Genomic DNA, 18,974 nt, shown 5'->3' with positions numbered 1-18,974 from the left:
TTTAAAAATATGTAAAAAAAATTTCATCCAATTTTAGAACCACAATAATAAATAATTAAATCAGTATGTACCTACTAACAATTATTCTAAACTATATTTCTTTTGTCCACTGTATTTATCTATAGTCTTGAGTTGATTGAATGAATAACGTTTTCTATGTCACCGACTATAATAATCATTATAGTATGAAATATTAAAATGACTGTGGTTTCTTGGGTATTTGTTTTTATTTTTTTATAATAATATCGAAATATTTGATTTATCGCAGTTCTGCCTGTTTGAATTTCCTAGAGACGTGAACTGCATTTTGTATTTACCGATATTTAAATCGCGAATAAATAGGCAGTAAACAAGGGACATACTATTATAACAATTTCAAACATTGCAAGTATTATTATCATTTTTAGAAGGGGAAACTTATAAAATATATGTATATATAACTCATCATAATATTGCATACCGTGCGTCCGCCGCAGACGTATTGAGTTTGTAATTATGCAAATTAAGGTTTATACTTCAGATACCTTCGTTACAATATAGTATAAATCTTATGAATTTCGGTTGTTTTGACCTAGTTACGGACATAAAAACGTAATTAGCGTTCTTTTAAATTCTATAAGAATAAATTGTTTATATTTTCTACCTATGTAGGTTTATGTATATATTATGTAAGTAATTATGTTCAGCTCGCGAATCTCCCGACGTCTAACCTGAAAAACCTTTTATTTATACTTTGAATAATTGTGCTTCAAAAGAAATAAGATACGATTAAAATTAATATTTCATTCCTAAAAAGATGCAATTTCTCAACATATAATTGTGTTTCACGAGGACAAAAATAATGTTGCCTCCAAAATACATTTTTCTACGCTACTGAATTCAATTACAATTTTATATTGCTCAGTGTGTAATTAACAAAGAATAATGTTGACATTTACGTGTTTCTTAAGCTTTTTCTACTCAAGTTAATTTAAAGGAAATCTGATTAAAAGTTCAGTGTTTCTAGTTGAGTAACGTTTGGACTGCTTATTATGTATATTATTATATTAACGATTATAATAGCGCAGTATGAATAATACTGTTTTCAATGTTTTACATGTTTCATATAATTAACATATTATATATATATATTAATATATTTTATTAGGTCACAATTGTTTTATAAATAAAATGTATATTTGTGTCTACCTAACTAATTATTTTTTAGACGAGTGATATTCATGCTACGAACAGTGTAATAACGCATATTCGCCTTTTATACACAATTTATATGGAAATGGCACAAAATTAATAAGTCGTCTTACTCAATGTATATTTGTGTCTACCTAACTAATTATTTTTTAGACGAGTGATATTCATGCTACGAACAGTGTAATAACGCATATTCGCCTTTTATACACAATTTATATGGAAATGGCACAAAATTAATAAGTCGTCTTACTCCATTCATACAAAAACATAAACATTGAAAATATTGCAAAAATGTATTATATACTTTGTATCCGTTTCTCATTTTTTTGATATGCAATATAATGTGTAATATATATGTGTATATATTTGTATTATATTCATATTATTTTCTTCATATTATCAGTTGTTTGAGTAAAAAATTAAAGAGAAACATAAGTGAATATACTGTGCCATTATTTTTTTGGTACAAAACGATCTCATGCCATTTCTACCGATGAATGTAAATAGTACATAAATGTTATTTTTACGCCGTGCATGTCATTAATATATACTATTTACCGCATAAGTACAAAATATAATTATATTATTATATACGACGTTATTAAAATGATAGTTATGTCAAAATAGGTCGAATGTATAGGTAGAAACAATGGGCTACAGCGTATATTGTATTCTTGAAATGAAATGTGTACAGAAAAAGGTTTGTGTATGGGTAAATATCACTTTGAAGTTTGAAGTTTGAAGAACTTTAATGTTGAGGGTTATTGAAACGCTTTTGCGTTTGATGTTCAAGAGTTTTCTCCGTACTTATAATGAAACGCGTACAATATAAGTATATATACGTATTTGTGCATTATGTATTAATATTATACATAATATATATGTACCTATTTAAATGTCTGTATATGACAATAGGTAATGGTTGGCATATTTTGGAATGAATAATTTTGTATGAATTTCGGGGGTGGAAAATGTATGCAAAATAGTAACGAAATCGTGAACGCACCCAATATTGTATATGGACTATTATTGTAGTAATAGTGTACAGAGTGATCCACCAAACATGATTACACCCCCCCCCCCTCCCTTATATTTTCCTTCAATAATGAGTTGATTAAAATTTTGATTATTGACATTTTTCCATGTATATATAGATAGGTATAATTACGACTTAAAGACCATATTTTCAAGTTCTCATGATTTTTCGTATTAATTGAGTTTGGAGGATATAGATAGAATCAGTAATGCACATTTAGTAATTTATAATAATCTATCGATTTTTATAATTTATAAAGATGGTAGAAGTGTAATAAATACTTTAGATCCGATATTACGTCTATTGCAAAACCATGTCTAAGCTAGGACTACTATCCTTTTTATAAAAATTTTAATAACTGTTAAAAACTTTTAGTTCGAATTTTAAATTAGATACCAATAAATTTGAAAAAAAAATTATCCTCTAAATAATTTACAGTGAAAAATTAACAGGAGTTCGAAAAGATAAATTGATTTTTACAATAAAATGTCGTAGAGGTGCGAGCATCCTTGGTGAGAATCACCCTGTATAATTTCAGTAGATTTTGATTAATACAAAACTAATTTTACTCTTCGTGGTTCATTGGTATTTGTTATTTATTACTACCAATACATATTATTGCGAAATACGAATAAACATGGTATAGGATACTTAGTTGTGGCAGATGATTGTAAGAAAATATTATAGGCCATCTTATAATCTATCTGGTTTAATTCTATCGTATAAATATTAAGAATTTTAATTTATACATATATTATGTATTGTCACAACTTTTCTAATACCTGTACTATTGGGCATTCACTCAAAAAATGATCATTATTATTTGTATTATTATTTGAAGACCTACAATACCGTCATCAGTCGACCAAGAGATTAGAACTCGAACAATGTATCGAACATTATTGTTTACCTCTATTATAGGCTCATAGTTTGTCGTACGTTCGTGTATGCACTTTATTTTATTTTCCCAATTACGTGTGCTGTTAAAGTTATAAAGTTCAGCAAATTGTCCATATAGGTACACACAACCAACCATATACGTGGTGTAGTTGGTTCATAACAATAAAACCACTGCACCTTGCACGCATATACCATTACAATAATATACGACACGCACGCCGTACGTCAATTGGGTTATTCGCAGTATATTATTAAAATATTCTTATGCGGGACTGCTCTGACTTGCCCGAAGGACGAACATTTGCTATAATACCTGCTGTACGGAACTCGTCATGACACATGTTTAAGTATGACCAACAGCCATCGGGTACTTCTAAACAGCCGTTTCAATAGTCGGACATTGCGTATATAGTATCACTACAACATATAGCGTCCGCAGCAGAGGAAACTTGGGCGCAGATGTAATTTTTATTTTTCGATCGATGGACAGTGGTTTTGTAATAAGGCACCCCCTCCGCCCAAAAGCTGTTCTGGGTCGACGAGCGAAAAGAAAGTTTAACAGTAGACTTGTGTTTGCTATTAGTTCTCTTAAAAAATATATATATATCTTGATCGGTCTTGTTTCTTACCCGATCTATTAACACAACTATTATGAAACACAAAAAAAAACATAAAACTCGTCTATTATTCAATCTTAATGAAAATATGCGTACACACGAAACATATTTTTTATAATATTGTGATTATATAACTGTTTTTGGTTTTTTAATTACGTTGAAAATACACGGGTATACCACGATGGTAAGCTAAATGTCACCAGAATAAATCCGAGTGGAATTTTAGATTTTTTACGAAACTCACACTCATCCAAGGTGAATCAAAAAAACACATATTTTGTACATAGAGTAGTGCGGAAGTGTGCGTATACGTACATATGGATTCCGAATAAATTGCAAAAGCAATGATATTATTACAAATATCGTTATACTCTTTCCGAGATGCCTTTTAAGCGGTGTTCATTCGCTCCAATAAATTCATGTTTACTGTCAATCCGTCGGAGATTATAAGTCGTCGTTGTAAGGTACCTTATCAAACCCATCATTCACACGAATATTTATAGTTTTATAATATATTTCATTTCTTTTATACATATCAATAATTAAGAGCAGGCTTATCTTTACCCTAACAAATATTTAAATATCTACGCACTATTGCTCTTATAATAACTAAAATATAAGAAAGTATGATTCGATTTTTTTGTTATGAGACATTCATATCTGAAAACTAGCCAAATTTCACTTATGAGTAAACGTAGGGCCAAATATACAAAACATGCAAAAAATATTTGAAATATGAACATAATGAAAGTGATGAAAACATTAAGTCATTTGTATACCACATAGCTATGTTTTAACTAGGTACATATAAAAAAGCTTAACGTCACCAATATTCTAGAGCAGGGGTGTCCAACCTTTTGTGAAGACTGGGCCACGTCATATATTGGTAGAAGTTGTTGTGGGCCACATACTTTTTTTTTATTAATAATACATTAAAATGTAATGATTAAATTATATTTTATAATACAACAATACATTTTTTATACAACACGATAAAAACACGGACGTGTGCATCGGTCCTTAAAGTTTATTTGATGTTTTATATTCTTAAAATAAATTTGTTCTCGTAATATCAATATATTATATACAATTAATTCATGGTTTTTAAATTGAAGTGAGGGCCGCATCAAAATCTACCGCGGGTTGGACACCCTTGTTTTAGAGGTTGTCAAAACATTTATCTGCAAATATAATATAAATTGATGATTTACCAGCTAATTTATTTATAAGTGTACATAATACTTACTTTACTTAATTTATTTACTTATTATTATGATATTTGAACGTTTTAATTGAATTTATTGTATTTGCTCTGTAATAACAATCGGTGTTAATGAAAGGCGTTTCTGTGTCACTTTTATGTCATGTTTTTATTTATTACTTTAACTATAATATAATACAATAAAACTGTTAAAAAAAAAATATATATAATGGGTAATTAATATACCTTATATATTCTGCTGTTACTCCATTTTAGTACCTATATTATTGTTTATTAGTTTGTATTAAATACATAAATTGAATATTCTTTGTTCATTTATTACTCTGAACTTTGATAAGTTGTTTTTATGATATGTTAAGTTGTGTTACTTTATTAAATCCGGTAAATGTAGATATTTTATGCAATTGAATGAATGAAATTAAAAAATCTACAAAATATTTACTTTGTAGTTTATATAAATAAATTGGATAGTTATCTTATAAAATAAAAGCCATAGAAATATGTAACAAAATGCATCAATATTATAGATAAGACCTGCGGTCTTAGTTATTACAGAAACACAAATATTTTGAATACTAAACACGGTAAAACATTGCAAGTTATAAAAACCGTTTTTTTAAAAACGGCTAAACAAATGATAAACATTATATTGTAACAAATAAACAGGTAATTTCAATATTTTGCCATCCAGCAATATGTGATATAAGTTATCACTAATAAGTGATAATCAACCAATAATATGACAATGGCGTGTCGGTTAATGACGTCATAATATCATGGTATACAAAAATGATTTGTATGGGCCGAAACGTTTCAGTCTGTGTTCGACACTTCGACGTCGGTGTTGACAAAATCGTCAAGGGAATGAATGTTATTGATTGATATACAGAGCTCCGGTTCTTATTAAATAATTAAACTTTTTGTTTGGAATATTTCGAAAATTAGATTTGTTTATATAACTAATGTGCATTGAATCATACTCATATTATATTATTAGTGCAAACAAATCTAAACAATTATGGTTTACTACTTATAGAACTAAGATAATTTGTGGCCTCATATAATCATTTATAGAGAAGTGCATAACACATTCGGGTAAGCCAATTTTGGATAAATATTTTAGAAGCTGCATCGTATGAAAATTTTTTGCACAATTTTTATTTAATCGCATAATACTATCTTGGTTTTTAGTTTTGCAGATTGTAAATTTTCCCATTCATTTGTTTTTAATAATAATAATAATAATAATAATAATGATGAAAAAAACATAATTCTTAATATTAATTCAAGTGTTTACATTACGTAGCGTTGTTAACAGTGCAATCAGACGTAAACTTATAATCTATTATTGTGATTTCCAATTATAACTTCGATTGATGCAAAAATATATTTTGATTATTGATCGTTGCGTATACGAGTTTAATACATTATAATATACATGTGACTATTATTTGAAACTAATTTAAGCGATTTTTCAATCAGACGTTAGTGTTTTTATCTTGACCTACATTAAATATTTTTATTACTGAAGTGCCTAAATTTTCTGCTTCAACTGTTATCAATTATTATGTACATAAAATAGCAGGTATTGTATAAGACAATAAAAATATGTCTAAATAGTAAATATCATAATTACATTTTGTCATCTTTTGTGCCTTAAATATTATGAATAAAACACGAAATTAAGTTTCAATAATATTGTGTGGTGGATTTACATACTGCTTTAGTCAATATAATATTATTAGGGTCCTAATTATTATTTAAATGCGCCTACAGTTTGTACCTACGTAGTAGATTAATTTATAACAATCGTATACCCAATTGTTTCATCCAGGTTAACTGCAAAGTACTTAAGAAATGGTATATAATATATAATTGATTCGTGCAATTTTATACAGAGTGATTCACCAAACATGCACGCCCAATTTTTCCATTCGGTAATAGATGTATTCAAACGTTGATTTTTTTAATTTTCAAACATAATAAAAAATCATTTCAAATTCTTGAAATTGTTTTTATTCCCTAGGTACTTAAGGAGTATCAACTTTTATTTTTAAAACATGAACTCACTACCCCCACCCCTTCGCCCCTTGTTAAATGTATATTTTATTTTGGACACATTTTTTGAAAATGTTGATGAGATACCTAATTCAACATTCCAATGAGTAGGTTTTCAGTTATAGTCAAACATTTATACTACCTAGTTAAAGATTATATTTTTATACTACGACTTAAACCATTTTAATAAATTACGAAATAATAATGAACATAAATAATATAAAAGTGTTGATAGAAGATTAGATAGAATTACTAAAACTATATTATTACTACCTATCTCTATAATAGACCTCACATCTTCTAAACCCATTATCAAGGACTATATATTATTCTTAGTTACAAATGTAAAAAACTCAACAAATACGTCAACATTTTAAGAACAATTTATGCTTCATAATTTACAGTTAATAAATAGGTTCTCGTTTCAAAAAAAAAGTTTGTATTTCCACATAAAATTATTATATGTACCTAATACAAAAAAAATACCTAGAATTTGAAAATATGGTCTAGGTGTGTTTAGAAATTCTTTAAACCAAATTCTGCATAACTGCAGTATCGGCGAAAATAAGACAGTGATAAGATGAGTGGTGAATTACTCTGCATATACTTGTTCACACGTATTCTATTAATTTATTTTTGTAGAAACTTACACGAATACATGACTCATGGATACGACTTATATTTTTTATTCATTGTTTGTTATCTTTTTATTATTTAGCTTTTAACAGGCTGAAAGTCCCAAGAGGCCCCACTCCCGCAACCACATATTGTCTCCAATCCTCTCTGTCTCTTGCTGTTTCTTCTGCATTCTTACAACTCCCAATATCTTCAGGTCTCCCATTCTGTCTGCCCGGTCTTTGTCGTCCTCTGGTCGCTTTGCGTTTGGTCTCCATGTAGTTATTTGTCCAATTGTCCTTTTGCACTCCGTGCATGTCCTGCGCCACTCCTGCCCAGCCTATTCGCACGTTGTTCAAGGTTCAAACAATGTTGGGTTCGGTTTTTAGATTTTCTAAGTTTTTATTGCTTCGTATTTCACATTCTCCTTCATTGTTTCTCTTTGGAGCCAAATATCTTCCCCAATAGCTTTCTCTCAAACACTTATAATTTTTTTTCATCTGATTCTGTCGTCGTCCAAGAACTGATTGCATACAGACCTACAGGTTTGACTTGAACTTCGTTATTATATACCTACCACTAATAAGTCAATGTCAACTCATTTCGGTATATTATGTAACATAAAATAGTTACGTAATGATAGGTAAGAATTTTGTCGATTATTAGTCAATAAAATATAAACCTCTTTGGACATAAATGTTAAATGCTTTATAATATAAGGTACCTATAACATAGGAGTTGCGTACACATTTTTAAACAATATTATAGTTTTATAGTAAATAGTACCTGATATTATTATAGTTTTTAGTTGTTTAAAAACATCATCGTCATTACATAATATTGTTAATAAAAATGTCAACTATGTTTATTTCGTATTTCGGCGTTTGTGTATATTAGTAGTTTATTTTAAAATATAATGTACATCAACGATGATTACCGAAAATCTGTAAACTGTAAAGAAAGTGAAACGACATCGCAGTCCGAAAGGCAATTATATCTTTTTCATAATTAATCTGAAAGCATTTGTTCGAGCGAGGGTCTTAATTATTTAAAAACTTAAAAATTCAACAACTCCGTGAGATGACCGAGATAAAGCTCGAAAAAGTATACACTAGAAAGTCCATTAGCTGGGTTCCTATCACCGCAGCAGTTTTATAGTTATTATTATTTTTGTTTCTAACTCCATAACTACATTTCAATTTAATTTAATCGCCGGAATCGTAACCTTAGCGTAGGTATACACTATTGTACATTAATTTAATTTAATTTTGAGAGCTTAGGTCATAAGATATTATCAGTATATCTTTAAATCGGTGAACGATCAAATGGTTAATGTTTTACGTGTTCCCGGGTAAACTTCACGAATACACATCTGGAAAAAAGTACGAATTTTGTATATTTCAATGTTTCTAGGTTCTGAGCGGTGCGATGAATGTATTGATTTTACAAGGATGTGTGTGTTTTTATAAAAAATTGTTTTTCGACTTTGACGGTGGTCTTTGGTAGCGAATTGGATCTAATTTGTTCCTTGAGGGGTCCACAATGAAAAATACTTAGTACTTTTCAAAATAATCGGAAATTACAAAAAAAAAAATTGAGGAAAAATGAGAATTTGTATGTACCTACCTACCTAAAACCTGTTTTCATCAAAATCGATTTTGTTATTTTAATATATACTTTTTTCTAAAATTATTTAAATGCATGTTTTCTTGACTTACAATAATTTACAGTCGTTTAAAGTTCTTTTTTAAATTATAAACACTTTTTTAATATAATATTTTACGTATGTCTAGGAATTTTTATAAGCGTTTAAGGTTCGCATATTGACAACATTTATCAAAACCAAGAACATTTGCAAATTATACTATTGAAATTATAAAATATTCAATTTGTATCGCAAATAAGGCTTGAAACCACTGTAAAAGGTTCCTCATATTAAGTGTTTCTTACTGAAATCTGAAAATCTAAAAAATAAACTTTTTCTATTGACATTTACACTCAACATTTCGATGAAATTGGATATTAAAAAAAATAATAATAATAGTTTTAGTTATTTTAGATAATTCAATCGTTATTACTGAATAATAGTTAATTAGATGATTTTAGTGTAATATGGCAATGTAAAATTTTTAATTGTACGACATGTGTCTACTTGTAGTAATTTAGACCGACACAGTGTCTCCGATCAGCATCGTTTTTCGTATATAATTCAACTATATAATTATATCATAGAATTCAAACACATTTTAACACTCGACACCAGCTATAGTTACATTAACTGTACAGCAGATTAGTTACTTACTTTTGTCGTTATCAATCCAAACACTCAATGCTTACTATTTTAAATTTAAAAAAAATAACGTTTGATGCCTTGCGAATTACTTTTTTACTTAACGCTGCTAACCTAACCTGCCGTTATGGTATTAACTATTGTAGCCACTGCAGCTTCCCAATAGTATATTTTTAATCATCTCAAATCGAAGTCAATTTACTTATATTATTGTTGTTGTTTCAGGTGAAGTCTTTTCGACTCGTTTCGTATTCATCGCGTCATGATGCCGGTAAGGCTGCAGTGGGTCCGACTTTTAAGCCGCTGTCACTTGCGGCGGACGTGCGTCCCGTTGACCTACATCGCTCCGAGTCAACCGGTCCGACATCGCACCGAGTCTAAGGTGGTCCGTTCGCCGTTTTCGGACGTTCAGATCCCCGAATGTTTGATCGACGAATTTGTGTGGAGCGACCTGGAGAGGTGGCCGGACAAAGACGCACTGGTGAGTGATGGATCGATCGCCGTGTAACGATCGCGATTGATGTCACCGACGGCTAAGAATTGGGTAAACCACTAGTGGAAGTAGGTGTACACATATTAGGAAATACTTTGGAAGTATTAGGAAGTACACGGAAGTCCGTGGAAGTACTCGGAAGTACGTGGAAGTACTCGGAAGTACGTGGAAGTACTCGGAAGTACTCGGAAGTACGTGGAAGTACTCGGAAGTACTTGGAGGTACGTGGAAGTACTCGGAAGTACTGATATTAAACAATTATTATTTAATTAAATAAATATGGTTAAACTTGGCTATAAATAAATATGGTTGGGTTTGGCTTAGAATTATTTGCTTAGTCGTCTCTAGTCCGACTGAAGTCGTGTCCGTTGTATATACACTGATGTCTACACCGAGGTATACACCACATAAGTTAATTTTTCTACAGTTTTTCAAATTATTTTATGTCAATTGGTAAGTTGTAAAGATTTATTTACTCAATGTTAGGTTTTAAATAAAATATAATAACTATAATATGTCAGTAGAATATATAATTATATTATAAATATGTAATAGGTAGATTTCAGAATTTAGATAGGTAAGTTATATAGTAATGGAATTTCGATTTAGTATAATTAAAATAAATTTTAAAACAGTATGATACAATAATCAACACTACATATTATTACCTTATTATTATCTAGAATAATTCAAAATAAGTTAAAAAATTGAAATAAAGACTATGATTTGAAACTAATAAAAAATACATGTTTAATAATTTTGCGAGATCTGTTTTCAGCACTTTTTGGCTGTTTTTGTTTATAAATATGCACATTGCTTTATTATAATTTGTGGTGACTGGCTATCCTATACTGTATGGTTTTATTTCAAACAAATGTATTCATTTTCCAGATATTTATAAAAATAATTAGTGATGGGGACATACATTGAGATAAATATTACGCAAATAATCAATTTTTAGTTTTTACTCTTGAAATCGAAATATTTCAAATTGTCGTTCCTGACATTAAATTTTATATTTAATAGCTTGAGTACTATTATCAGCCCTTTATTACCATACTTACTCATAAGAAATGATGAAATTTATTAAATAAATGTAGTTTAATTTATTTAGTATTTAAGTTTTTTAGTTATTTAAAGACATTTGTAATTTTCAATCTTTTTAGTTTTTTTTTTATAAATTACAATCAAATTTTATCGGTTGTATAGAAAAGCACCTAATATATTGTTACAACAGTAGTTAAAAAATATTTTAAAAATACATTTTTTTTATAGTCATATTTTTTTTAATAAGCATTGAAAGTTCAAATTTTGACAAAATAAGTAAAAATCACGAAAATTTGCAATTTATTTTGAGTTAGAAATTCATAAAAATTTATCATTTTAAATCTATGATTTGAAATTTCAACACAAGATTCTTCATGAATTTCTTTAAGTTATCAAATAAAAAAAGGGTACCGGAAAGTTAAATTATATATTTTATGAGCATTTGAATTACAACATTGGATATTCAGGCGGATATTCAATTAATTTCTCTTGTACTAAACTTCTTATTTTGTTGTTTTTCTAAAACGAGTAATTCTAGAAATTTGACATTTACACCAATTATACAATTTTCAAAATATTTTAACAATTTTTAAGCTGTTTATAGACAAAAAAAAAAAAATCCGAAGACCAAACAAACAGTTGTTTTTATAGTTAATTTAAGTTCAAATTTGGATGAAATTACATATTAAATTACCAAGAAAAACAATTTTAGTTTTATTGTTACAATTTTAAAAATATTATTTGTGGGGACTTGAAATTACTAGAGTATACTTGGTATTCTAATTTTAATAGTTAGTGTTGTAAATTTTAATAGTGAATTGTGTAGGTATACTATGAATGACAGAGTAGTCGAGTACATAATGAATCTGATTTAATTAATTTCAAATTTATTTTATAGGTAGGTACCCACATTTTTTTTTTGTTATAGTTATAGCACAAGTATGTACTTGTTAATATTTAAAGAACTACATTTTATTCATTTTAATATATAAGTGTTAAATCTGTACTTACTTAAAACTTGCATTTAACACTAATAAACTTATTTGTTCAAACCTGATAAAAATACATTTTGCTTAACTATACTTGAACATTGGTTTAATGTATTTTTAGTATAGTAGTACTTGTATACTAATATTCTTTGGCTTTTTGCCCTATCAAGTATAATACTTTTTTAATTACATAATATATGAAATCTAAAGAGTTTTTTGGATTATCTGATGTGAAATTATAGATACTTCAAACAGTTACTTAAGCTTCTAATAAATTAAATTGTACCAAAATATTTTAACATGTTATGTATAACATGTTGAAAGTATTTAGAAAAGTAATTATAGGTAAATTAAAATATTTAAAAGTATACATAGAAGTATTAGAAAGTAATGTATGGAAATACTTGGAATTATATGGAAGTACTTGGAAGTATACGGAAATACATGGAAGTACTTGGAAGTATACGGAAATACATGGAAGTACATGGAAGTACATGGAAGTACTTGGAAGTACTTGGAAGTATACGGAAATACATGGAAGTACACATGGTTGGAAGTCTGGTGTACAAAAAATTGACTAGTGGTTTACCCCCTGCTAAGAATCAATAATATCGTGTATGCCTAATTATTAAGGTTCTAAAGTTTCACGAATTTAATTTTTTGAAATATTTCATGAAAGTTTCATAAGATATTTCATTTTGATGAAAACTAAAAAATAAAATTGCAATTTAAGAAGACTAGGTAGTGGAAACTACAGTAAATACCTCTACTCATAGTTAAATATTATAGAAATATTTCTTTCGACATAAATTACGTAATACCCAATTAATCCATATATCTTCTCTACATCATCTTGATAGGGCATTAAATAGTCATAATCACTAATCAGATATTAAATCATTCTAACCATCTAGTAACTATTTTATGAAATACGTATAAAAAAACACAAAATTTAAAAAAATATATTTTTCAATATTTCCTTGAAATATTTTAAGAAAGGTGAAAGTTTCAAGTTCGAAATATTTCAAAGTGAAATTTTCATACTCATAAACCTATGATAATATGACTATATTCGATATATTTAACAAAATGAGGTCAATAGTGATGACTACATATCTTATAAACTCGTTACCACTGTATCAACTTGCAGAATCGAGCTGTTGTGGGTTTTTAATTTAGCAGATACGAGTATATGGTCATATGTAGAGTATAAAAGATCAGAAAATGACGTGTATCTGGACGTATTATAATAATATATCTGATCAAATGTCATTTTTTTTCTTTTTGGGCTACACTTACTTTTTTGGGTCTTTGATACTCGTGGTACGTGCATCGTTACATATTATCTATTTGTATGTACACAAAACATTAATCTCTACAATTATTTTTTTGACGAACCTAATTATTTCTTCGTTATTGAAATATGAAATATTTTATATTTTAATGTTACTGCTAAAGATACGACGATCGTGATTTTTGGATAAGTATCTTTTTTTGTTTTATTTATTTCCTAAACACAACACAACCATCATATTATTATACAGACTTGCGTATGTACTGAGTTTGTAACTAACTTATTACGAAATTTGCAGTTTATCATTTTTTTCAAATTGGTCTAAATTTACTGTCCCATTATATTCGCGAGTAGTGATCATGAATGCGGGCGGTATATGTACCCTTTTAACATATACATTTCGATAGTGTAATTTTTTTTTAGTAAATTCCTATTTTGGGCAGGTTAGCCTTTACGAATTTTTATGTTATAAATAATCATACTTCTTATGTTCATACTTAGTTTTGGAGGATAATTTGAAATATACACTATGTAGAGAGAGAGAGAGAGAGAGTGATGTATTGTGAAAATCAGGTGAAGCGTGTGAACAGTGCAAACATATTATGACAAACGTAAATAAATATATAATATTCAAAACATGCAGTTACAGTACCATATTAGAAAACTGAGTAATTATTTAAGTATTGACTTTATTTTGTTTCAAACAATTAATATTATTCAAACGTGTGTGTAAGACACACATTTTGGGAAATAATTAATTGAATTACTTATACCTATACTTACTGTATCGTATAGCTGTTTCGTAACTCGTTGTCATATTATTGTCTATTCAATAATATCAAGCTCGTTAAACGATTAAAGTATATCGTAAAAGCATGTTTCCACTGCAATTGTTATCAGTTGAAAATCGTTTATTATTCGCAAGACCATTGCTGGACCAAATTTTCGATTAGAAACCAAATCATGTATTTTCATAATACAATCTAAATAAAGTTTTTTATGCTTTAAGAGTGTGATAACTGATAAATGTATAAATGTATTTTAAATTAAATATTTTTGTTGTACATAGTCTAGCAGTCTGTTTAACTCTTCTCCCCCCCCCCACAAATATGACCTTGAATCGTCATAATAATATTGTATGGGTGTTATATTTTATGAATATTAATCGTGAGTCTACGGACACCTATACAAAAACTTAACTCAAATGGATCGGTGAAGTTGCTCGTATATTATACATGTCAGTGCAGTGATATGCACGATACACACGCAAGTACATAATAATTACAAACCACTTTTTATCAAACGAGCGAAATGTCCTCATTTCGCTTAAATAAAACACCGATGTGAAATGTAGGCAAGTACAATGGGTATATCATTAAAATATTATATATTAATGTGAATATTATAAATTTGTTGTATTTTTTTTTTTTTTAATACAACAACCTCTTAAATATTGCGTGTGCATTTTTTTCGACCTCGTTGAAAATGTTTTATTTTTTAATTATTTTATGTACGATATTAATGTAATTATTACTATGCATAATAGCCATAATATACTATAAGCCGACTAAAGTCAACTCCATAAGCATTGGCAATGCTGAAAAGTAAAAAAAAAAAATAACCATGTAAAAATTAAAAATTATGCTTTTGAAATGAGTCGTTGAAAATGCATATGCCAATTTATTAAGAATCACACTAGCATATAACGTGAAGCTCAATGTTTATGAACATTCCAACATATTATTTTGTATGAACGAATAACCGGTAACTAAATTGTTTTTCAAGCTAAATTTAAAATTGAAAATATATTTCACCATTAGTTTTTAATTCGATATAATATGTTTAACGAGTTGTAAGTACATTTTTTTTCAACAATAACTGAATAATATATCAGAGCACAGTTAAAAATATATAATAATATGCTAAAATATGTGTTCGCTGAACACGCGTGGTTGATTCAAACGATTTTTTATTTAATTTGAACTAATTTAAATAAAAATTAAATTATTAAACAAATGTTTGACCAACTAATTTTAATAAAAAAGAATTGAGTACAATTATATATGGTTCTAGTTTAATTGTTTATGAGTTATTTCACCGCATCCGGTCATTGAGTACTGTTGTAGTATTTAAGAGTACGTATGTGTATTTTATGGTGACGGTAAAAAAAAACACTGACCTTTGAAATATCATGTCTAATATTTCCGTAGAAATTTAAAAATCTTTAATCATTCCAACCTGATAACTCATTTTTTATTTTTAAATTTTCAAAATATAATATAATATATTTCATCCAATAAGGTCGGTCATGGACAGCGATTATTTATATATTAAATTAGTTGTCAATAATTATTTTTATAAGGTGGACGTTCTGTTGAGTGTTTTACAACTTTTTTTATTAAGAGGACCTATAGTGACATTTGGATTTATTGCCATACATAATATGTTTCATTAAAAGGGTATAGGTATAATTTAAATGTTTTTTGCAATTGGTGAAGCAATTATTTGGAAAGCCTTGTTATTTTGGTACATACTTTTTTAATTAAAATTGTGTGTTTCCTACTGCTGTTTTTTCCTCCGCATTTGACTGCAGGGTTTGTCCATAAACAAATAACCGGTAAAATTCAATTTATTTATAATTAACATATTTATTTTGCTCATATTATGGAAGTTTTCACGTTTAATATTATCATATAATAGATGATTATTGGAGGAAAAACATTTATACTTTTCAGAAAATCCTAAACATATTATTACCAGACTCTGGACACTTAAATATGAAAGTAATAATATTACTGACGGCCCTTTTTTTGGAGAAAGATAATCGTGTTATAAGGCAAAGCGTGGAGTTTTCAGCAGAGGTGTAGTTATTGGCACCCAGTAATTTTGTTTTCGCATATAGTATGTAGGGACATTTTTTTTTTAAAAATTATATGGTTACACTATAACTGTTTTGTTATCAATCTCTTTGTTATCTTATCATTACTTATTTGAGTATCACAATTAAATTTTCTAATGGTGGAGCAGGTTAGGTGCCGATGACTGAATATTTTACACTTATTTAATATATATATTGTATAATGCTCACATTTCTCCAAAAAATTGATTGAATTCATTTATCAGATTTCTCCATTCGTGTATTTCCTTATCAGTGTTCATTACGATTTATTTATTCTGTGTTATTAAGTGCAGAAGTTAAGTTTTTTTTTGTCATCGATTTAACCCATTTTTTTCATAAGTTTTGTTTGACATTTGTCGTTTTTGCCTGAAATATAGGTGTGTGGAGTGACCAACAAGAAATTAACATATCATGAGACGAGGTTGGCGTGCAAGAGGTTTGCGGCCAGCCTGAAGAAGAGAGGTGCAACAACCGGCCAAGTGTTGGCCCTGCTGTTGCCAAACGTTCCAGAGTTCGCCTTGGCCGCGCTGGGTGCCATTGAAGCCGGTCTGGTCGTGACCACGATCAATCCCGTCTACACCTCATGTAAGCAACGGTTTCTCGACCATATAACATAATATATATCTAAAAAAAATTAATAATAAATAATATAAAAAAATTAATATTATTGATATGGGGAAAAATATATCCTGTACTACTATCCCACTGCTAAAAATCTCTTGGTTAAAAAACCAAACAAATAGGACAAGAAATTCAAATTGTAAACTGCTCGTTTAAAAAATATAAAATAGTGATATCATTTTTGTACAGGTAGGTATATATATTATAATAATTTTGTACGTCTATGCCTAAGGTAAACCCCCTTCTAATGGACTTAATTTGATGACATTTTGTGTGTGTTTTTGAGTGGGTTCTTCTGATGGTTTAGATTCATAATTGGACCCTGCAGGTCTAACCCTGAGAGGTGCTCAAACAAGGATTTTTAAGTTATTTAATTATTTACCATGGATATCGATATTTGTTTTTTGTTTGTAAATGGTTGGTTATAGATTATAATATTAATAAGAGAAATAAGATATTTTTCAATTTATGTAGGTTGCTAAAGAGTAGGTCACATATGATTTGAAAAAAAGTTTTCATTTTATTTATCTAAATGGTTTCCTTAGTTACCATATTTTAATATTAAAATTGGAGGAAATATGGCTTATACATTTTTTTAACAAAAATATATTAATTATATTTCTATAATATATTTATTAACAAATCTTTGCCACGGACCACTAGTTTTTTTTTATAAATTATGAAAAATTAATTAAATTACTATTCAAGTTTAAATCATAAAAAAAAATATTTCATTTATAAATGATTGCAAAGTGCCAATAATAAATCATTAATATATAGGGAAATACGAAATATATTTTTTATTTGTTATATATATATATATATATACTATAAACATTTAAACATTAAACAATCATACTCAAATATTTTAATTATTATAATTTTTTTTTTAATACGGGATTTATTTCCTATATACACTATCAATTGGATTTGTATTCTATGCTATTGGTTTTTTCGACTTAGATATTTTAGTACAGGATATTGTTACTTAGAATCAATTTTATTATATGTGTACATTGTGTTTCTCTTAACAGCACCTAACCTAATTCGACTATTAACCTAAAACCTTAGGTAGAATGAAACAACTAAATTTATTTGCCGTTCAATACTGTTTACAGAGTATAGGTACCTACTTTGATTTTAGATTTGATTTTTTTTTTTTTTATATATAACTACCGATCGCTTTAGATGATAAGTATTTCAACTTATGAGTCATCACAAGAAAATGTTTGTAATACAATTTAAAAACTCGAACTTCTATTGATAAATTGTAATATAATTACCGTTGTCTGATAAAATAATCACTCTAGTATGACACACAAGTTCATTCATTTTTTACGGGTTCGATAATGCCAATTTCAACTTATTTACTTAAAATACACATATTGTTTAAAGGGTCTTACAAGGTTAGTATTTCTGCAGCACTATAAATATTGTATCTTGGTTGTGCGATCCTGAAATGTCAAATGATTTTGGTTATGAACTGTTTTTTTTTTTTAGAGGAAAGATCCTTCATCCCTATATTATTGACATGTAATTTTCACAAGAAAATGGTTAGATATTAAAAATGTATAATTACAACGTATCTATTTTCCAGTTCAAACTATCGCATAACATAATATTAAAAAAGTTTAAACTGTAATGGTTTTCTTGGTCAATACATCAACATGCAAATAATTGCATAGATGTAGCATGACTAAAG

At 28.1% G+C, this 18,974-nt stretch overlaps 1 protein-coding gene across 3 annotated transcripts in view; it reads left to right on the top strand.

Moving 5' to 3' along the window:
• The window catches only part of LOC111030087 (probable 4-coumarate--CoA ligase 3), a 59,615-nt gene that overhangs the window by 27,227 nt on the left and 13,414 nt on the right, over positions 1-18,974 (top strand). Inside the window, exons 1-3 of one of the 3 annotated variants that reach the window (XM_022309427.1) lie at positions 5,782-6,061; positions 10,155-10,410; positions 17,029-17,236. In XM_022309427.1, coding sequence (XP_022165119.1) covers positions 10,192-10,410; positions 17,029-17,236 — 427 coding nt within the window. In that variant the 5' untranslated portion in view covers positions 5,782-6,061; positions 10,155-10,191. Of the gene's footprint in view, positions 1-5,781; positions 6,062-10,154; positions 10,411-17,028; positions 17,237-18,974 lie in introns of those variants that run through there. The other 2 variants (XM_022309426.1, XM_022309428.1) reach the window with 2 other exon arrangements.

Source organism: Myzus persicae, unplaced genomic scaffold, assembly GCF_001856785.1.
Source record: "Myzus persicae strain clone G006 unplaced genomic scaffold, MPER_G0061.0, whole genome shotgun sequence".
Lineage (NCBI taxonomy): Eukaryota > Metazoa > Arthropoda > Insecta > Hemiptera > Aphididae > Myzus > Myzus persicae.
This window is presented reverse-complemented; position numbering and strand designations above follow the sequence as displayed.